Genomic DNA, 21,942 nt, shown 5'->3' with positions numbered 1-21,942 from the left:
ATCAGCTTCTACCCCACAAGCCATAAAAGTGTTAAATAGTTAAGTTAACCAAATAGCTACCCAGACTATCTGCATTGACCCTTTTTGCACTAACTTTGACTCATCACATACGCTGCTACTGTTTTATTTTCTGTCCTGTTAAATCACTTTATTCCTGTACATATCTACCTCAACTACTTCATATACCTGCACATCAACTTGGTACTGGAATGGTACCCCCTGTTTATAGCCAAGTTATCGTTACTCATTGTGTATCTATTATTACTTTTATTAATGTGTTTTACTTTTCTATTATTTCTCTATTTTCTTTCTCTCTGTGTTGTTGGGAACGGCCCGTAAGAATGCAAGTCACTGTAAGGCTACACCTGTTGTTTACGGTGCATGTGAGGAATACAATTTGATTTGATTTTACAAAAAACATTTGATTTAACTAGCAACACCTTTCTGAAACATTTCCTCACCATGCACGTTGATCTCACAGGGCCACCAATCCATACAGCACAACCGTGACATACAGTGGCTTGCGAAGGTATTCAGCCCCCTTGGCATTTTTTCTATTTTGTTGCCTTACAACCTGGAATTCAAAATGGATTTTTTGGGGGGTTGTATCATTTGATTTACACAACATGCCTACCACTTTGAAGATGAAAAATATGTTTTATTGTGAAACAAACAGGAAATAAGACAAAAAAACACAACTTGAGCGTGCATAACTATTCAACCCCCCAAAGTCAATACTTTGTAGAGTCACCTTTTGCAGCAATTACAGCTACAAGTCTCTTGGGGTATCTTTCTATAAGCTTGGCACATCTAGCCATTTTTGCACATTATTCAAGGCAAACTGCTCCAGCTCCTTCAAGTTGGATGGGTTCCGCTGGTGTACAGCAATCTTTAAGTCATATCACAGATTCTCAATTGGATTGAGGTCTGGGCTTTGACTAGGCCATTCCAAGACATTTAAATGTTTCCCCATAAACCACTCGATTGTTGCTTTAGCAGTATGCTTAGGGTCATCGTCCTGCTGGAAGGTGAACCTCCATCCCAGTCTCAAATCTCTGGAAGAATTTCCCTGTATTTAGCGCCATCCATCATTCCTTCAATTCTGACCAGTTTCCCAGTCCCTGCCGATGGAAAAACATCCCCACAGCATGATGCTGCCACCACCATGCTTCAGTATGGGGATGGTGTTCTCGGGGTGATGAGAGGTGTTGGGTTTGCGCCAGACATGGTGATTTCCTTGATGGCCAAAAAGCTCAATTTTAGTCACATCTGACCAGAGTACCTTCTTCCATATGTTTGGGGAGTCTCCCACATGCCTTTTGGCGAACACTAAACATGTTTGCTTATTTTTTACTTTAAGCGATGGCTTTTTTCTGGCCACTCTTCTGTAAAGCCCAGCTCTGTGGAGTGTACTGTTTAATGTGGTCCTATGGACAGATACTCCAATCTCTGCTGTGGAGCTTTGCAGCTCTTTCAGGGTTATCTTTGGTCTCTTTGTTGCCTCTCTGATTAATGCCCTCCATGCCTGGTCTGTAAGTTTTGGTGGGTGGCCCTCTCTTGGCAGGTTTGTTGTGATGCCATATTCTTTCCATTTTTTAATAATGGATTTAATGGTGCTCTGTGGGATGTTCAAAGTTTCTGATATTTTTTTTATAACCCAACCCTGATCTGTACTTCACCACAACTTTGTCCCTGACCTGTTTGGAGAGCTCCTTGGTCTTCATGGTGCCGCTTGCTTGGTGGTGCCCCTTGGTGTTGCAGACTCTGGGGCTTTTCAGAACAGGTGTATATATACTGAGATCATGTGACACTTAAATAAAGTCCACCTGTGTGCAATCTAACTAATTATGTGACTTCTGAAGGTAATTGGTTGTACCAGATCTTATTTAGGGGCTTCATAGCAAAGGGGGTGAATACATATGCATGCACCACTTTTCCGTTATTTATTTTTTAGAATTTTTTTGAAACAAGTTATGTTTTTCATTTCACTTCAACAATATGGACTATTTTGTGTATGTCCATTACATGAAATCCAAATAAAAGTCCATTTAAATTACAGGTTGTAATGCAACAAAGTAGGTAAAACGCCAAGGGGGATGAATACTTTTGGTTGTCACTAGTTACCACAGCCACGAAGTCAGAAGGCCCGCCTACTCGACCAATCAGATGAGGGAGTGTGATGACACATGCGAACCGGCCTGTGTCATCACTATCGATCCATCAATGATTTTGTTATTTATTAGCTATAATAAAACCAACCTTTCTAAATGCAACGTGGTAATTGGATGTCTTATTCAAACTCAGCTTGCAAGCAAGCTCATAACGTTCGCCCTAACTCATAGTGGCGTGTTTTAACCCAAAATAGGGTTACTGCATTATCTGCATTGTTTTTAAAATGGCATGTAGACAAACAAATGGACACATCTTTTTTTAGCCCACACGTAATCCACAAGTAAAACGTACACAGTTTCACAGAAATGCTCAGATAAATGTAAATGTTTGAAATTGGCAGATTTATGGCAGATTTAAGATGAACACTTTAACCCTGTGACTGTATTTGGCACATAGGCACTTACTATAGTAATTTATTTATTTACGTATCACAGCCTTGCAGTCCACCTTTTTTTGATATTTTGTACCAGTTTACATCTTTTGAGAAAGGCATGGTCTTCAAGCTACCGAAGATGGCAAAACATTTAATTATAATAATAATTGATTGGGCTTACATAGCACTTTTCTAGACACACAAAGCTCTTTACAGTTTAAGGGGAAACTCACCATCCTAACCTACATACTTGTAATTTTATTTATTTTATTGGCCCATCCACCTCCCTCTTCGGAGGACAAAATTAACTGCTTTACATTCGTTTTTTATTTTAGTTTTTTACAGATATTTTGTTAAATATACATTATTCATACACTTTACATACATGGTCCTGATAGGAATAAAGTTTGATAAACACATTACACCTACAATGGTACTCATCATGACGTACCCTTGCAATAAGTGCCATTGGATCTTTAGCGACCACAGAGTTAGGACACCCGTTTAAAGTCCCATCTTCAATTTTATTGAGGAACATTCCATTGCTAGTTAGTAATTCAACATTATTAAAATGAAATTAATGTTGTAAAAGTGTATGGTATAAATTAGAATGATCTGTCTTTGAACTTACTGCCATTTCAGCAGCATATTTCTCTTTGGCTTTAGTTTGTCTGTCTTTCACCTGGTGCCATTCAGACGTCTTTTGTGGCCACATCTTGAAACGGAACACCATTGAATGGGAGACTTTTATACTCCCAACTGAGTTTTTTTCCCCTGCCAAAGGCTGTGCATCTGTTGAAGGTCAAGAATATGATATTTTGCTATAAGAATGAAACTAACAACGTTGCTCTATCAAATAGAATAACTCCTCTGTGCATGGAATGGAATCCCTTATGCTAGCTAGCTAGCTCATTTTAGATGAGAGTAGCAAATGTTGCCGATTCTTGTTCCCGAATGTATTTAGTTATTATTTGGTCCTCAAACTTGAACTCGAGATTTTCTATTTCGAAAATGAGTCGTTTCCCGCGAACCAGAATACGCGTCATCAGTAGGCGGGCCTTCTGACTTTGTGGCTGTGGTAACTATAATATTATTTCGAATATAATGAACAGGATTGATCAAAATGGCTTCGGTTTTCACTAGTTAATTTAAGGTTAGGGTTAGGCATAATATAAGCAGTGTGGTTGAGGTTAGGGTTAAGGTTAGGTTTAAAATAAAATGTTAATAAGATAAATAGTAGAAATAGGCGGGGTTTCTGAGTGTGGCTGTGGTAACTAGCTTCTTGTTGAGATGTGTGTGTTGAGTAAGGATGCATATGTGGGAGACCCGTTTGAGGTGTAAAAAATGGTGAAGTAGGCCTGTGCGCTGGGAAAAGTGGAGTCTGTCAGAGTGACCAGGAGTGGTCTTATTTTGATTAACTGTATTTATGAAGTACAGAAGACGATTGCAGTGGGCCTCAAATGAATCCGGACAACATACATTTTGTGCTTTAACCTTCGGAGTAGACCACACCCCAAAGGAGTCATCTCAGCGATGACGACAGATGTTCAGGCTGAATAGAATTCCTGGTGTGGTTGGTGCCCAGCATCTGACCTGCTGGGTGAATTATAAAGTCTGTCGGTCCTGTTGTTTTTTGATAAAGAGCACCTACACCTACACATGTGAAGCTTGGTTATGTAAGATGCGCTGTAAGAGCTTTCGTCCCCAAACCACTGCAGTCTAAGAATTGTAAAGGATTTGGCCATGTTTCAACGGTGTGTAGAAGGACGACGGTGTTGCAATTGTGGTAAGGGTGAACGAGATTGAGGTGGCAAAAGTTAGAGCAATCAATCGAATCTCCTATGCGAAGGCGATTAAAATAATTGAGAACAACTGATGCTAGTGGAGATATGGTAGTGGATGCCCCACAGCACATAGTAAATGTTTGCTGCCAGTCAAAAGATACTGTGTTAAAAGGGTTGATTTTGTGGCTTCATTGCCAGTTATAAACCGTACCCTAAAGTCTCAGAGAAGTCTAAGAAACTGGACATTATTGTGGCTGCTGCAGAAAAGTTTTTTTGGCTTAAGGATTTCACATCTTTATTATAATTTTTTATGTTTAGTAGTTTGTTACGCTTTTGGGGAATCCTGTTTCCATCCCGCACAGTAGGTGGCAGGATGCACAATAAATTGTGCGATCACTAATTTACCATAGAAGAAGAATACATTTTTATGTGTGTGTGAGAGTTGAAGATGGCCGCCGCTAACATGGCGAAAGACGGTTTTCAAACCCAGTTCGCCTCTGTTATGGAGAAGGTGCTGAAGACAGCAGTCATTGAGACAACGACACTTTTCGAAACAACTATTGAGGAACTGCGAGCTGAAATATCCAGAATAAAAGAAGAGAACGAGGACCTCAAATCGAGTCTTCGATCCCCTGAAAATGCGAAGAAATCGACTGGTGAAAGTGAAAGCCAAACCGCGGAGACTGGTTCTAGTCAAACAACCTCACATATCGGCAAACGTGACATTGGCGTTCAATGTGGTGAGTAGAAAACGGTTTTATTCGTTCCACCAGTTTTCGTTTTGAGTTTAAAATGAGTTTCTATTGTACAAATTCAGGTAGGTCCCTCCCGTTTCGTTTGCTCCCTTTTAAGAAACGTTTTGCAACAGAATCGGTGGAATGAATACACCCCTGGACAAGCTAGCTAAGCTACGTTAAAGTGATCACACATTCTGATAGCTAGCTATTTAGCTGAACATATGAAGACTCACAGTTTGTATAGACTACAATATTAAACAGAACATGTTTGAGAGGTGTAGCCTATATTATGCATTCTTGCATTCTGATAACCTTAATAATGCTAAGCACGTTGCAACACGGGATGTTGTTCTGTCATGTCATCAGCTGGTTTGTAATCTTAAACTCTAAATTTCTAGGTTGCCTTATCTCCTAACCACTGTCTCTGCTAATTTGGTATTTCCAGTTCTGACAGTGCAAGCTTTGCCGCGGGCTGGGGAGCAGCACCTGCGCTCAGAGGACCAGGGGACAGGGCTGCACCATGGGGCCTATGATGAGGAGGGCAACCCACAGATGGCCTTTGTACTGATCAAACAGGAGGTGGACTGGGTAAGACTGGGCTTCTAGCCTGAGTCCCAGATCTGTGTGTGCGGTCTTGCCAATTAACCTACCTCTATACTCAACCTGTTGTTGTCGACCCCAGAGAAAAGAAAAACCTTCAACCCCAGAGAAAATAAAAACCTTCACACTGCGCTCCCTAGTATCACTTGTGTATTTAAGCATACATATTGACCTCACAGCCATCGTCTGAGTTTTTGTTGACCCTATTAAACTGTCCATCCACTTCTTTATACTCAAACTGTTGTTGTTGCCATTGTGCCCATCCCCCCAGGAGGCAGACTATTCTGATGACTACTCCCCTGGGTACATACTGCTGAAGCAGGAGGGGGGAGAGCCCCCGACTCTGGTCCGTAGACAACCTCTCAGAGAGTTACCAGGCAGAGGTAGGAACTAGGGAGACCTGCTTCTGAATCACACGTTATTACAATGTATTAAAGAGTATTGGGAAGAGAAACAAACTCTAATATCTCTAATCTCTCCACTGTTATTCTCTCTGTCTTTTGTTCTTTCTCTGTCTCTCCCCACGTCTCCCTCTTTCCACTATCCCCTCCACCTTTCTCCGTCCTGTCAATCTCCCTCCCTCTGTAGCCCTGGTCCCTCCTGGAGCTGTCAGGGCCCTGGTCAACCGTTACACCCAGGAAAGGCCTCCCACCACCCAGCCTACCGCAGGAGCCGCAGCGACCCTCCTCCTGGGAGATCCGGAGGCCCCCCAGGCTCTCAGCCCATCCCAGCCCAGGACCAGAGGGGTTACCAGGGGCAGTGCAGGGCAGGACCAAGCCCCTGGAACAGAACAGCAGTCACTGGTAATACCAGTGGCAGAGTCTCCATCAACATTACACCTGACAGCATCTCCTCAATCACCAGCCACTATCCAGTCTACATCAACTGTCCTGTCGACTGTAATGGTCCAGTCCACGGTAACTACTCTGTCAAAAGAAACTGTCCAAACGACCACAGCGGTCCAGTCTACCGTAACGGCGACAGCAGCAGCGTCAGAGCGCCCGCCACCTGTCCTCTCCGGGTTACCCAGTACCCCTCTTCAGGATACACAGCCCAGCCTCGTACCCCCTCGTCCACCCCAACCTCCTCGAGCACCACCATCACAGTCTCACACAGACGTACTACCTGTAGCTCGTCCAATAGTAGTGCCCTCAACACAACCAGCTAGGCCTACAGCCGTACCCGATGGACCACCGGCCGCACCACCAACACAACCGCAACCGCCTACAGTTTTGGAGCAGTCGGGTGTTGCCACGGCAACTCTGCCAACACCGGTCCAGTCCGCACCATTGCTGACTTTGTCTGAAGAACTTGCCGGCCCCCCTGAGAAGCAGGCGTCGTTGGTCACTGAGCATGTGCAACGCTCCTCCACCGTGCCACCTCTGAAGTCACCTGCTGTCCCAGAGACATCTGATGAAGCCCCTGTACAGCCGTCAGCCCCTGCTGTAACCACATCCTCACCCTCTGGCCCCTGTCAAATGTCTAAGACACAGTTTATAGCTCAATTGTCAGTAGTACCCCAAGTACGCACCCCGCCGAGGGTGGAGGAAGATGAGGAGGGGGAGAGGCTTTCCCCCCTCCCTGCCATGTCTACGGAAGCTGTGATAACCAGGTCTGTCGCTACGGAGACGACCCCCGCCGGCGAGAAAAAGGAGATTGTTGTCCAGTTAGGCGCCGGCAGAAAGTCAAGTCGACGTGAAGCGATCCTTTCTGGTCTCCGCCGCCGCTTGAGGCCCCGCCCACAGGACAGCACGCCATCTCCCGTGGTTGCTAAGAAACCCAGAGGAGATAGAACCGCCCCTCTAGACCACGACTACTCAAAGGTGATGCAGAACGGAGGAGAAAAGTCCAGTGAATCACACCTTGACCAGGATGTAGTAGAGGACACCGCTAACGGTGTGACGGCCGACGACGAGTCTACTGGACAAGGAAGTAGTAACCAAGTCATCAGTGAGGAAGAGGGAGGAGCTAACACTGATGTGACCTCCCCGACTAGACAGTCACCTATTGGTGGAGGAGGAGGCTTGTCCAAATCCAAGAAGAGAAACATGACCTGGGTGCAGGCTCAGAGAGGTTTGGCCCTAGCCCAGGCTAAGAGGAGTAGGTCAAAGGTCACCAAGGCATCACAGCGAGGTCAGAGGTCAGAGCTTAGAGGTCTGGTCACACAGACACCGTTTCTGCCTTCCACCGCACAGCGCCGCCGGTCGTACAGCCCCAGCCCTCATGCTGCGTCTACCTCCAGCCTCAGCCCACGCCGCACCAGCCCGCGTTGCACCAGCCCTCACGGTTCCCCACACCAGGCTACGGGGGCGAACGTGAACCCTTCTCCTGCCACCCCTCCTCACCAGTTCAAGGTCACTTCTACCACCCCTCGGCGCGGAAGACCTCGTTCGGCGGCCGTGGCGGCTTTAAATTTGAAACAGTCTCCCTCCACCCCTCAACCTATCCCCTTCATTGTCACCGTCAGCCCTCGCTCTGGATTCAAAAAGTCCCCCCAGTGCACGCTGACGTTCCAGCAGGCGCAGCGCTATCGCAAGTCACAACCGACATGGTCGCCGCCAGGACCGTACCTGCTACAACAGTCTCCCCAGTCTCCACGGAAACGTTTTGCCAAGAACCAGTGCGCAGACTGCGGTCGCGTCCTGAGCAGCGCCGCCGCTTTAGAGAGCCATGCTTCCATCCACACGGGGAAGCGCCCGTTCGCCTGCTCCGCCTGCGGCAAGGACTTCCCCAACCTCAAGGGCCTCAACCGCCACGCCCGCGTCCACGGCGACCAGCGGGGCCACCAGTGTCAGAAGTGTGACAAGACCTTCGTCTACGGCTTCGGCCTGACCAAGCACGAGCAGATGGTCCACAGCGGCGTGCGCCCATTCGTCTGCCCGATCTGTGACAAACGCTTCGTCATCCGGCGCGACATGGAGACCCATCTCCGCGTTCATACTGGAGAGAAACCGTTTGCCTGTTCCCTCTGTGTGAAGCGGTTCAAGAGGCGTGTGGAGCTGAATGTTCACCTGAGGTGGCACAACGGGGAGAAGAGACACTGGTGCTCGTACTGCGGGAAGGGATTTCTGGATTACAATAATCTGAAGAGGCACAAACTGGTCCACACCGGAGAGAAACCCTACACCTGCTCTGAGTGTGGCAAGCACTTCAAACAGACTGGCCATCTGAAGAAACACCTGAAGACCGTACACAAAGACAGAAAGAGGGCAGGGGACGAGTCTTAAATGGGACCCTATTCCCTATATAGTGCACTACTTTGGACTAGAAATATATAGCACTATATAGGGAATAGGGTGTCAGATGGTGATGAGGGAATAGTTCACTCTGTTTGCTGTGAATTCAAAACCCAGCTGTGTTAGTTTAATTGAAGCAGGGATGTATTGATTATCAGCGCTTTGGTTCTGTAAACATTTGAGGTCGCTATTGTTGTTTTGAAGAATCATGCCCCGAATGTAGCAAAATGTAAAAAAGAAAATAAATGTTGAATTGAGTTGGTTAGTTGTTTTTAAAACAAATTCTGGTTGTCATTTGTTATTCATTCTATTTATTAGGAAAATTAGAAGCCTAAAAACAAGTTTAAATGTAGGTGTACTGCGTTCACGTCTCACATCATACTTTTTATGTTCTGTGGGTTTTAAGTAGTTCCTTTAAAAATGTGTTTTTATTTTGTTTTATTTGTATGTAAAAATCTGGGCTGGACTGGGAAGTTTTACTTGAACAACCCTCTAAGTCGTAATTACAAGTGGGAAATAGATTTCTGTTTTTGCCGAGTTGTTACGTTTCACCACTGACCTTATACCATTTCAACCAAAACATGACAACAAATCAATTTTTGACAATTACAAACATATCAATGTGGATAATGTAGCTAGTGGGGGGGGGCAGGACCCAGTTTGGGAAACTATAAGGCATACATTTTTATTCAACACATGGTTAGGGTTCCAACAGTTCATCTTTCCAATGTCCTTATTAATAAACAATAGCTCACAAAAAAATTGTTCTCAATGTCAAATAAAAATCGAGACATGGGGTTTCCAAACATTTTCACTTGGCGACCCCCTTCCAGGATTGGGGAACACCCCGCGGTGCGCACCAGGTCTATTTCTGGGCACTAGCACTGTTCCTGACACTAACTGTTCACACCGCTCTTGTTGGTGGAGAGAGTTTTGCAGGTTTAATGCTTATTTCCTGCAATTCTACAGATTTTGTCATGGGGTGCAAAGGAAATTTTGGTGTTTTAAAGCAAATTTTCTTGCAATTCTATACATTTAGCCATGTCTGTGTATTCATGTGATATTTGAGTGACAAAACATTTTCTACAATATCTATGGGCTAAATAACCTATACTGAACAAAAATGTAAATGCAACACTTAAAGTGTTGGTCCCATGTTTCATGAGCTGAAATAAAAGATACCAGAAATGTTCAATACGCACCAAAAGCTTATTTTTCTCAAATGTTGTACACAAATTTGTTTATTATTATTATTATTATTTATATATACAGTGGGGGAAAAAAGTATTTAGTCAGCCACCAATTGTGCAAGTTCTCCCACTTAAAAAGATGAGAGAGGCCTGTAATTTTCATCATAGGTACACGTCAACTATGACAGACAAAATGAGAAATAAAATTCCAGAAAATCACATAGTAGGATTTTTAATGAATTTATTTGCAAATGATGGTGGAAAATAAGTATTTGGTCAATAACAAAAGTTTCTCAATACTTTGTTATATACCCTTTGTTGGCAATGACACAGGTCAAACGTTTTCTGTAAGTCTTCACAAGGTTTTCACACACTGTTGCTGATATTTTGGCCCATTCCTCCATGCAGATCTCCTCTAGAGCAGTGATGTTTTGGGGCTGTCGCTGGGCAACACGGACTTTCAACTCCCTACAAAGATTTTCTATGGGGTTGAGATCTGGAGACTGGCTAGGCCACTCCAGGACCTTGAAATGCTTCTTACGAAGCCACTCCTTCGTTGCCCGGGCGGTGTGTTTGGGAACATTGTCATGCTGAAAGACCCAGCCACCTTTCATCTTCAATGCCCTTGCTGATGGAAGGAGGTTTTCACTCAAAATCTCACGATACATGGCCCCATTCATTATTTCCTTTACACGGATCAGTCGTCCTGGTCCCTTTGCAGAAAAACAGCCCCAAAGCATGACGTTTCCACCCCCATGCTTCACAGTAGGTATGGTGCAACTCAGCATTCTTTGTCCTCCAAACACGACAAGTTGAGTTTTTACCAAAAAGTTATATTTTGGTTTCATCTGACCATATGACATTCTCCCAATCCTCTTCTGGATCATCCAAATGCACTCTAGCAAACTTCAGACGGGCCTGGACATGTACTGGCTTAAGCAGGGGGACACGTCTGGCACTGCAGGATTTGAGTCCCTGGCGGCATAGTGTGTTACTGATGGTAGGCTTTGTTACTTTGGTCCCAGCTCTCTGCTGGTCATTCACTAGGTCCCCCCGTGTGGTTCTGGGATTTTTGCTCACCGTTCTTGTGATCATTTTGACCCCATGGGGTGAGAACTTGCGTGGAGCCCCAGATCGAGGGAGATTATCAGTGGTCTTGTATGTCTTCCATTTCCTAATAATTGCTCCCACAGTTGATTTCTTCAAACCAAGCTGCTTACCTATTGCAGATTCAGTCTTCCCAGCCTGGTGCAGGTCTACAATTTTGTTTCTGGTGTCCTTTGACAGCTCTTTGGTCTTGGCCATAGTGGAGTTTGGAGTGTGACTGTTTGAGGTTGTGGACAGGTGTCTTTTATACTGATAACAAGTTCAAACAGGTGCCATTAATACAGGTAATGAGTGGAGGACAGAGGAGCCTCTTAAAGAAGAAGTTACAGGTCTGTGAGAGCCAGAAATCTTGCTTGTTTGTAGGTGACCAAATACTTATTTTCCACCATCATTTGCAAATAAATTCATAAAATATCCTACAATGTGATTTTCTGGATTTTTTTTCCTCAATTTGTCTGTCATAGTTGACGTGTACCTATGATGAAAATTACAGGCCTCTCTCATCTTTTTAAGTGGGAGAACTTGCACAATTGGTGGCTGACTAAATACTTTTTTCCCCCACTGTGTGTATATATATATATATATATATATACACACACAGTGGGGAGAACAAGTATTTGATACACTGCCGATTTTGCAGGTTTTCCTACTTACAAAGCATGTAGAGGTCTGTAATTTTTATCATAGGTACACAACAACTGTGAGAGACGGAATCTAAAACAAAAATCCAGAAAATCACATTGTATGATTTTTAAGTAATTAATTTGCATTTTATTGCATGACATAAGTATTTGATACATCAGAAAAGCAGAACTTACTATTTGGTACAGAAACCTTTGTTTGCAATTACAGAGATCATACGTTTCCTGTAGGTCTTGACCAGGTTTGCACACACTGCAGCAGGGATTTTGGCCCACTCCTCCATACAGACTTTCTCCAGATCCTTCAGGTTTCGGGGCTGTGGCTGGGCAATACGGACTTTCAGCTCCCTCCAAAGATCTTCTATTGGGTTCAGGTCTGGAGACTGGCTAGGCCACTCCAGGACCTTGAGATGCTTCTTATGGAGCCACTCCTTAGTTGCCCTGGCTGTGTGTTTCGGGTCGTTGTCATGCTGGAAGACCCAGCCACGACCCATCTTCAATGCTCTTACTGGGGGAAGGAGGTTGTTGGCCAAGATCTCGCGATACATGGCCCCATCCATCCTCCCCTCAATACGGTGCAGTCGTCCTGTCCCCTATGCAGAAAAGCATCCCCAAAGAATGATGTTTCCACCTCCATGCTTCACGGTTGGGATGGTGTTCTTGGGGTTGTACTCTTCCTTCTTCTTTCTCCAAACACGGCGAGTGGAGTTTAGACCAAAAAACTATATTTGTGTCTCATCAGACCACATGACCTTCTCCCATTCCTCCTCTGGATCATCCAGATGGTCATTGGCAAACTTCAGACGGGCCTGGACATGCGCTGGCTTGAGCAGGGGGACCTTGCGTGCGCTGCAGGATTTTAATCCATGACGGCGTAGTGTGTTACTAATGGTTTTCTTTGAGACTGTGGTCCCAGCTCTCTTCAGGTGATTGACCAGGTCCTGCCGTGTAGTTCTGGGCTGATCCCTCACCTTCCTCATGATCATTGATGCCCCACGAGGTGAGATCTTGCATGGAGCCCTAGACCGAGAGTGATTGACCGTCATCTTGAACTTCTTCCATTTTCTAATAATGGCGCCAACAGTTGTTGCCTTCTCACCAAGCTGCTTGCCTATTGTCCTGTAGCCCATCCCAGCCTTGTGCAGGTCTACAATTTTATCCCTGATGTCCTTACACAGCTCTCTGGTCTTGGCCATTGTGGAGAGGTTGGAGTCTGTTAGATTGAGTGTGTGGACAGGTCTTTTATACAGGTAATGAGTTCAAACAGGTGCAGTTAATACAGGTAATGAGTGGAGAAAAGGAGGGCTTCTTAAAGAAAAACTAACAGGTCTGTGAGAGCCGGAATTCTTACTGGTTGTTAGGTGATCAAATACTTATGGCATGCAATAAAATGCAAATTAATTACTTAAAAATCATACAATGTGATTTTCTGGATTTTTGTTTTAGATTCCGTCTCTCACAGTTGAAGTGTACCTACGATAAAAATTACAGACCTCTACATGCTTTGTAAGTAGGAAAACCTGCAAAATCAGTAGTGTATCAAATACTTGTTCTCCCCACTGTATATATATATATACACACACACACATCCCTGTTAGTGAGCATTTCTCCTTTGCCAAGTAAATCCATCCACCTGACAGGTGTGGCATATCAAGAAGCTGATTAAACAGCATGATCATTACACAGGTACACCTTCTGTTGGGGACAATAAAAGGCCACTCTAAAATGTGCCGTTTTGTCACACACAATGCCACAGATGTCTCAAGTTGAGGGAGTGTGCAATTGACATGCTGACTGCAGGAATGTCCACTAGAGCTGTTGCCAGAGAATTGAATGTTAATTTCTCTACCATAAGCCGAGGCGGTGATAAAGGTAACGTCCTCAACATAGGAATGACCAATATCAATATTCAGACTATGGTGTCACTGCAGAAGAATAAAAAGGAAGGTTCTAAGTAACATCATACCAACGTTTGCAGTATGTTGACCACAGCCCCATATTGCACCTAGCAAAGGACTTCCACCTCCGGCTTCTTCACCTGCGGGGTTGTCGGAGACCAGCCACCCGGACAGCTGTTGAAACTGAGGAGTATTTCTGTCTGTAATAAAGCCCTTTTGTGGGGAAAAACTAATTCTGTTTGGCTGGGCCTGGCTCCCCAGTGGGTGGGCCTATGCCCTCCCAGGCCAACCCATGGCTGTGCCCCTGCCCAGTCATGTGAAATCTATAGATTAACAGATTTTCTTATATGAACTGTAACTCAGTAAAATTGTTGCGTTTATATTTTTGTTCAGTATGAAAATAAATAAACATTAGCTGACATGGGCTAGTTGAGCTGGACATTTCGGACAAGTTATAAATAGCTCTCTAAGGTAGGCAATGACTAACATGACAAGAGGAACTGATGATGCACAACCCAATTTCGAAATTGCACCTTGTGCATTCTACTATTACAACTTTCAAGAGTACATTTACAGCTGGACTGAGTATATATATACTTTTTTTTTTTTTTTTGGGGGGGGGGACCCCACGCCCCACAGTTTGGAAACCACTGTTCTAGACCACCGCTCAGGCCTGGAAATCCGGCCTGTGTTTGTGCTGGTGTGACTTCAGATGGACCAGTCTTTTGAAGTTGAGTCCACACACAGCACAGCAGTACGGTCTCTCCCCAGTGTGGATGCGCAGGTGTACCTTCAAAATGTCCACCCGCGTGAAGCTCTTGTCGCACATAGTGCAGCGGTGGGGTTTCTCCTGCGTGTGAATGCGCTGATGCAGCTTGAGGTTCCAGAGCCGACTGAACTTGTTCCCACAGATGGAGCAGCAGTAAGGCTTGTCTGTCGTCTGGCTGCACTTGTGCCTCTTCAGGTCGGAGAAGGAGGTGAAGCCTTTGCAGCAGTGGCTGCAGAGGTGGAGTCCCTCGGCCTGGTGGACTCGCTGGTGGACCTTGAGGTTGCAGGCCTGGGTGAAGGTTTTACCACACTGGGTGCAGGAGTACGGAGGCCCAGACCCTGACCCTGTACTCGACCCTCTCTCTGTTTTGTGTGTTTGTTTGTGGGCCTTGAGGGAGCCAGAGTCTGGGAAGGTCATGGTGCACTGATTGCAGGCGTGACATCTCCCCCCTCCTCCCACTCTTCCTGTTACCTTGTCTTGTGAACGATCTCTGAGGTTTAGAGAGTGTCCAAAGTCATCAGCGGCACCATACAGGCTCTCTGTGTTGTTGTGGGCTGAGCTTCCAGAGTGGATGGAGGTTAGCCCCCTGTGGCCGGCTCTGTTACCCAAGTCCGGCACACCATGTTTGGGGTGCAAGACACTGGAGTCCTGCAGGTACCCCTCCTCGTTGATCAACAGGCAGTTCAGGTCTCCCACCTCCTGGTGGGGGGACCTCGTTAGCGACCCCATCCGCTCCCTCATGCTCTGATGGGGGCCAGTCATGTGGGAGCGATGGTGATGGTCTCCCCCCTCAGACCCCACCAGGTCCACCTGGTAGTGACCCACAGCTCCGTAGCTCAGCGCCCCCAGACGAGACGAGGAACCAGGAAGACTATCCAGCCCTTCCAAGTCTAGACGATGGCCTCCATCACCACCACCGCCGTAACCAGACTTCTCAAAGCCGCCCCCCAGTTCCTCCATGCTGTAACGAGGGCGGTAGAGAGGGTCAGTGGGGTCCCCTGGGTCTCCCTCTGGGCCCGGTGGTTCAGGCCCCTGGTCTAGACCAGATCCCCAGTCATCCTGGCACTGCTGCAGCTCCTGCTCACTGAAACTCTTACTGGGCCCCGAGACGTCCGAACCATTGGCCTCTGAAGAACATGAGGCATTAATGTTTAAGGCAGGGGTGTCAAACTCATTCCATAGAGGGCCTAGTGTCTGCTGGTTTTAGTTTTTTCCTTTCAATTAAGACCTAGACAACTAGGTGAGGGGAGATCCTTACTAATTATTGACATTAATTCATCAATCAAGTACAAGGAAGGAGCGAAACCCACAGACACTCGACAATCTGAGGAACAAGTCTGACACATGATTTAAGGCATTGAAAATAGTAGAAACTATAACTGTAAAGCTAAATGTGTACTTACAGTTTCCAGATGACTTGCCATGTGTAATAATGAATACATTTGGAATGACACAGCATACTATAAGTTACTCTTCTTATCATTCTCATAAACCTAAAGGTAGGCTATTAAAGGTAGGCTATTGTCGGTGTTATGTTTGTTGTAAACTCCTCAACTCACCGTCCAGGCAGAACTCCCATCTCTCCTGTAGCTCAGTGTTGTGGAGAGCCTCCTCTTTCAGCAGGCTGTCCAGCTTCTGACCTCCGACCTCTGTGGACTGCCAGAGGAAATGAATGAGTCGATTCTGACTAAATGATGGATAAACTGACAGTGACTGAATAGAGCGGAAATGACGGTCCCCCATTCTTCCTGACAATCAGTTCTAATCTGTTCTGGACAATATAGTTCTAAACTAACTTTCTGTAACACTGGTGTTTAGTCAGCCCCCTACCTACCTCAGAGGTTCTCCTAGTGCTGGTGGACTCTACCTCCTCCAGATCATGTGAGGTTGTTTCCCCGGCCACACCCCCACAGCTGCTCCACTCCTCCCCTGGTACCTTCTCCTGCTTCAGGCCACACCCCCTCTCTGCACCTGGCCACAGGTAAACAAAGAGAACATTATATTTGGAGTAAAAGGAAAGGCTAAAGTAACATTGTGGATGATGGAGTCTCGACTCAGATGAAGGAAAGAAAACATCTTAATAAGATGCCACCATGACTTCAACTCTTTTCTTAAACCACTACTGTCTGATCAGTGATTACCAGTATGAAAGGTACACATTACAGCAGCCGCACTTCAGAGTGATTCCTCCATGTATACAGTACCAGTCAAAAGTTTGGACACGCCTACTCATTCAAGGTTTTTTCTTCATTTTTACTATTTTCTACATTGTAGGATAATAGTGAAAACATCAAAACTATAAAATAACATGTAGTAACCAAAGAAAGTGTTAAACAAATCAAAATATATTTTATATTTTTCAAAGTAGCCACCCTTTGCCTTGATAACAGCTTTGCACACTCTTGGGATTCTCTCAACCAGCTTCATTAGGAATGCTTTTCCAACAGTCTTGAAGGAGTTCCCACATATGATGAGCACTTGTTGGCTGCTTTTCCTTCACTCTGCGGTCCAACTTATCCCAAACCATCTCAACTGGGTTGAGGTCGGGTGATTGTGGAGGCCAGGTCATCTGATGCAGCACTCCATCACTCTCCTTCTTGGTCAAATAGCCCTTACACAGCCTGGAGGTATGTTCTGGGTCATTGTCCTGTTGAAAAACAAATGATAGTTCCACTAAGCGCAAACCAGATGGGATGGCATATCGCTGCAGAATGCTGTGGTAGCCATGCTGGTTAAGTGTGCCTTGAATTCTAGATAAATCACTGACAGTGTCACCAGCAAAGCACCCCCACACCATCACACCTCCTCCTCCATGCTTCACGGTGGGAGATCATCCGTTCACCTACTCTGTATCTCATAAAGACACGGCGGTTGGACCCAAAAATCTGAAATTTGGACTCATCAGACTAAAGGACAGATTTCTACCGGTCTAATGTCCATTGCTTGTGTTTCTTGGCCCAAGCAAGTCTCTTCTTATTATTGGTGTCCTTTAGTAGTGGTTTCTTTTCAGCAATTCGACCATGAAGGCCTGATTCACACAGTCTCTTCTGAACAGTTGATGTTGAGATGTCTGTTACTTGAACTCTGTGAAGCATTTATTTGGGCTGCAATCTGAGGTGCAGTTAACTCTAATGTACTTATCTTCTGCAGCAGAGGAAACTCTGGGTCTTCCTTTCCTGTGGCGGTCCTCATGAGAGCCAGTTTCATCATAGCTCTTGATGGTTTTTGCGACTGCACTTGAAGAAACTTTCAAAGTTCTTGAAATGTTCCGTATTGACTGACCTTCAAGTCTTAAAGTAATGATGGACCGTCGTTTCTCTTTGCTTATTTGAGCTGTTCTCTCCATAATATTCTCTCCATAATATGGACTTGGTCATTTACCAAATAGGGCTATCTTCTGTATACACCCCTACCTTGTCACAACACAACTGATTGGCTCAAACGCATTAAGGAAAGAAATTCCACAAATTAACAAGGCACACCTGTTAATTGAAATGCATTCCAGGTGACTACCTCATGAAACTGGTTGAGAGAATGCCAAGTGTGCAAAGCTGTCATCAAGGCAAAGGGTGGCTACTTTGAAGAATCTCAAATATAAAATATATTTTCATTTGTTTAACACTTGTTTGGTTACTACATGATTCCATAAGTGTTATTTCATAGTTTTGATGTCTTCACTATTATTCTACAATGTAGAAAATAGTACAAATGAAGAAAAACCCTGGAATGAGTAGGTGTGTCCAAACTTTTGACTGGTAGTGTACAGTTGAAGTCAGACGTTTACATACACTTAGGTTGGAGTCATTAAAACAAGTTTTTCAACCACTCCACAAATGTCTTGTTAATAAACTATAGTTTTGGCAAGTCGGTTAGGACATTTACTTTTTGCATGACACAAGTCATTTTTCCAACAACTATTTACAGACAGATTATTTCACTTATAATTCACTGTATCACAATTCCAGTGGGTCAGAAGTTTACATACACTAAGTTGACTGTGCCTTTAAACAGCTTGGAAAATTCCAGAAAATGATGTAATGGCTTTAGAAGCTTCTGATAGGCTAATTGACATAATTTAAGTCAATTGGAGGTGTACCTGTGGATGTATTTCAAGGCCTACCTTCAAACTCAGTGCCTCTTTGCTTGACATCATGGGAAAATCAAAAGAAATCAGCCAAAAAAAATTGTTGACCTACACAAGTCTGGTTCATCCTTGGGAGCAATTTCCAAATGCCTGAAGGTACCACATTCATCTGTATAAACAATAGTACGCAAGTATAAACACCATGGGACCACGCAGCCGTCATACCACTCAGGAAGGAGACGCGTTCTGTCTCCTAGAGATGAACGTACTTTGGTGCAAAGTGCAAATCAATCCCAGAACAACAGCAAAGGACCTTGTGAAGATGCTGGAGGAAACAGGTACAAATGTATCTATATCCACAGTAAAACGAGTCCTATATCGACATAACCTAAAAGGCCGCTCAGCAAGGAAGAAGCCACTGCTCCAAAACCGCCATAAAAAAGCCATACTACGGTTTGCAACTGCACATAGGGACAAAGATCGTACTTTTTGGAGAAATGTCCTCTGGTCTGATGAAACAAAAATAAAACTGTTTGGCCATAATGACCATCGTTATGTTTGGAGGAAAAAGGGGGACGCTTGCAAGCTGAAGAACACCATCCCAACCATGAAGCACGGGGGTGGCAGCATCATGGTGGTCCTCTGCTCAGCTGGTAGAGCACGGCGCTTGTAACGCCAAAGTAGTGGGTTCGATCCCCGGGACCACCCATACACAAAAAATTATGTATGCACGCATTACTGTAAGTCGCTTTGGATAAAAGCGTCTGCTAAATGGCATATTATATTATTATTATTATTATTATTATTATTATTATTATCATGCTGTGGGGGTGCTTTACTGCAGGAGGGACTGGTGCACTTCACAAAATAGATGGCGTCATGAGGAAGGAAAATTATTGAAGCAACATCTCAAGACATCAGTCAGGAAGTTAAAGCTTGGTCGCAAATGGGTCTTCCAAATGGACAATGACCCCAAGCATACTTCCAAAGTTGTGGCAAAATGGTTTAAGGACAACAAAGTCAAGGTATTGGAGTGGCCATCACAAAGCCCTGACCTCAAACCTATAGAACATTTGTTGGCATAACTGAAAAAGCGTGTGCGATCAAAGAGGTCTACAAACCTGACTCAGCTACACCAGCTCTGTCAAGAGGAATGGGCCAAAATTCACCCAACTTATTGTGGGAAGCTTGTGGAAGGCTACCCGAAATGTTTGACCCAAGTTAAACAATTTAAAGGCAATGCTACCAAATACTAATTGACTGTATGTAAACTTCTGACCCACTGGGAATGTGATGAAAGAAATAAAAGCTGAAATAAATAATTCTCTCTACTATTATTCTGACATTTCACATTCTTAAAATAAAGTGGTGATCCTAACTGACCTAAGACAGGGAATTTTTACTAGGATTAAATGTCAGGAATTGTAAAAAACGGAGTTGAAATGTATTTGGCTAAGGTGTATGTAAACTTCCGACTTCAACTGTATATATATATGTATTTGTCTTTAGATGTCTCTCTCCTCACCAGTCTGTGAAGTTCCAGAGTTTCTCTCTTCACCTTCCTCGCCAGCGCTCCCAAAGTCCGCACACTTCCCCCTCTGGCCTCCCTCTCTGTCCCTCTCCCGGAGTCTGTTCTCTGACCACTGCAGCCGCTTCTTCAGCGACTCGATCTGCTCCCGGCTCCGGGACACCTCCTCCAGGAAACTGTCCTCCACCAGCCTGGTGATCTCGTACATGGCTGACTTAAGGACCGTCTCCATGACTCCGGAGAGCTGAGACTGGAAAGTTATGATGGTTGCGGACATCATGGCAAACTGTCTACGAGTAGCTAGTTAAGAGATCGTAACGTTTAGCTACTTTTGTTCAGGTGGGTCAGTGTTACGATCCAGTCTATCAAAAGGATAGAAAGCTAGCTAGCTAACGTTAGCAGCAAAGATACTGGTAACTAAACCACTGTTGTCTGTGTTAGCAGGCTAGATACTGACAGTACTTCTGTTGGAAGTTGTGGTCTCTACCTAATGCATTTTTTTATCATTTCGCGATATAAGATATAGCATTTACTGTATATGAGAGTATTCGAATAAATATAAATACCAGAGGTATTGAGAGAAAGCAAGGCTATGGTAGTTGGCTCGGTGAGAGAAAGCAAGGCTATGGTAGTTGGCTCCGTACTTACTTTGCAAGCAAGTCAACACAAAAACTGTCCACAAAAACAATGGAACTTCCGGAAACAAACCAACGGGTCGAGTAGTGGGACAATCTACATCGAACGTTCCCTTACTGGAGCAAAAAGACGACATTTATTGCTTATAAATTTACAGGAAATGTACACGGAAGCAATTTATCCCGCACACCACTCAGTACATCACACAAAGCACTGTACTCCTAATCCATAAAGGAAGAAGAAGTCATGTCACCAACATAGGCCAATTCTGATCAATCCTGTACATTATTTTGGAAATAATAATCGATTGTAGATTCATATGAAAGTGTGGGTTGAAGATGTCTGTTGCCAACATATCAAAATATATTTGTCACACCCGGGGCTTTTTTAGGGATTGAAGACATTTGGGGCATAGCCCAAAGCCAGTAAGGGGGTCCGGGTGCATCCTCCACCTGCAAAAAAAAAAAGTAATGTCACCTTCCCACCTGCCACAGCAGACACTGCCAGTATTCGAATACAGTTAGTACTGTGGGTCTCTCTAATCTGGAACAATCTCTACTCTGTAACAAAAGTTTGGGGTCACTAAGAAATGTCCTTGTTTTCGAAAGAAAAGCAATTTTTTTGTCCATTAAGATAACATAAAATTGATCAGAAATACAGTGTAGACATTGTTAATGTTGTAAATGGCTATTGTAGCTGGAAACGGCTGATTTTTAATGGAATATCTACATAGGCGTACAGAGGCCCATTATCAGCAACCATCAGTCCTGTGTTCCAATGGCACGTTGTGTTTGCTATTCCAAGCTAATCATTTTAAAAGGCTAATTGATCATTAGAAAACCCTTTACAATTATGTTAGCACAGCTGAAAACTGTTGTGCTGATTAAAGAAGCAATACAACTAGCCTTCTTGAGACTAGTTGAGTATCTGGAGCATCAGAAATTGTGGGTTCGATTACAGGCTCAAAATGGCCAGAAACAAATAACTTTCTTCTGAAACTCTGTCAGTCTATTCTTGTTCTGAGAAATGAAGGCTATTCCATGCGAGAAATTGCCAAGAAACTGAAGATCTCGTACAACGCTGTGTACTACTCCCTTCATATAATAGCACAAACTGGCTCTAACCAGAATAGAAAGAGGAGTGGGAGGCCCCAGTGCACAACTGAGCAAGAGGACAAATACAATAGA

At 44.4% G+C, this 21,942-nt stretch overlaps 2 protein-coding genes across 2 annotated transcripts; one reads left to right on the top strand and one right to left on the bottom strand.

The window, feature by feature from the left end:
- Positions 1-4,735: 4,735 nt before the first annotated feature.
- Positions 4,736-10,159, top strand: LOC311110150 (uncharacterized protein). The gene is made up of 4 exons (XM_084188705.1): positions 4,736-5,069; positions 5,512-5,654; positions 5,938-6,049; positions 6,255-10,159. Exons 1-4 carry the CDS (start codon positions 4,778-4,780, stop codon positions 8,891-8,893), a joined length of 3,186 nt encoding a protein of 1,061 aa, XP_084044831.1. The 5' UTR covers positions 4,736-4,777; the 3' UTR covers positions 8,894-10,159.
- Positions 10,160-13,402: 3,243 nt separating this feature from the next.
- On the bottom strand, positions 13,403-20,803 carry LOC311110155 (uncharacterized protein). The gene is made up of 4 exons (XM_084188710.1): positions 20,117-20,803; positions 16,342-16,478; positions 16,067-16,163; positions 13,403-15,634 (listed from the first exon to the last, which is right to left on the bottom strand). Exons 1-4 carry the CDS (start codon positions 20,397-20,399, stop codon positions 14,406-14,408), a joined length of 1,746 nt encoding a protein of 581 aa, XP_084044836.1. The 5' UTR covers positions 20,400-20,803; the 3' UTR covers positions 13,403-14,405.
- Positions 20,804-21,942: the final 1,139 nt, after the last annotated feature.

The sequence above is a fragment of the Coregonus lavaretus genome (assembly GCF_964263955.1).
Source record: "Coregonus lavaretus genome assembly, contig: SUPER_35_unloc_2, whole genome shotgun sequence".
Taxonomy (NCBI): Eukaryota; Metazoa; Chordata; class Actinopteri; order Salmoniformes; family Salmonidae; genus Coregonus; species Coregonus lavaretus.
This window is presented reverse-complemented; position numbering and strand designations above follow the sequence as displayed.

Excerpts from the sequence above, each read along its gene's own strand:
- LOC311110155 (XM_084188710.1), bottom strand. The coding sequence starts at position 20,399 with ATGATGTCCGCAACCATCATAACTTTCCAGTCTCAGCTCTCCGGAGTC. Across the intron at positions 16,164-16,341 it reads GCACTAGGAGAACCTCTGAG|TCCACAGAGGTCGGAGGTCA; the intron begins GTAGGTAGGGGG and ends TTCCTCTGGCAG. Across the intron at positions 15,635-16,066 it reads ATGGGAGTTCTGCCTGGACG|AGGCCAATGGTTCGGACGTC; the intron begins GTGAGTTGAGGA and ends CATGTTCTTCAG.
- LOC311110150 (XM_084188705.1), top strand. The coding sequence starts at position 4,778 with ATGGCCGCCGCTAACATGGCGAAAGACGGTTTTCAAACCCAGTTCGCC. Across the intron at positions 5,070-5,511 it reads TGACATTGGCGTTCAATGTG|TTCTGACAGTGCAAGCTTTG; the intron begins GTGAGTAGAAAA and ends TGGTATTTCCAG. Across the intron at positions 5,655-5,937 it reads TCAAACAGGAGGTGGACTGG|GAGGCAGACTATTCTGATGA; the intron begins GTAAGACTGGGC and ends CCATCCCCCCAG.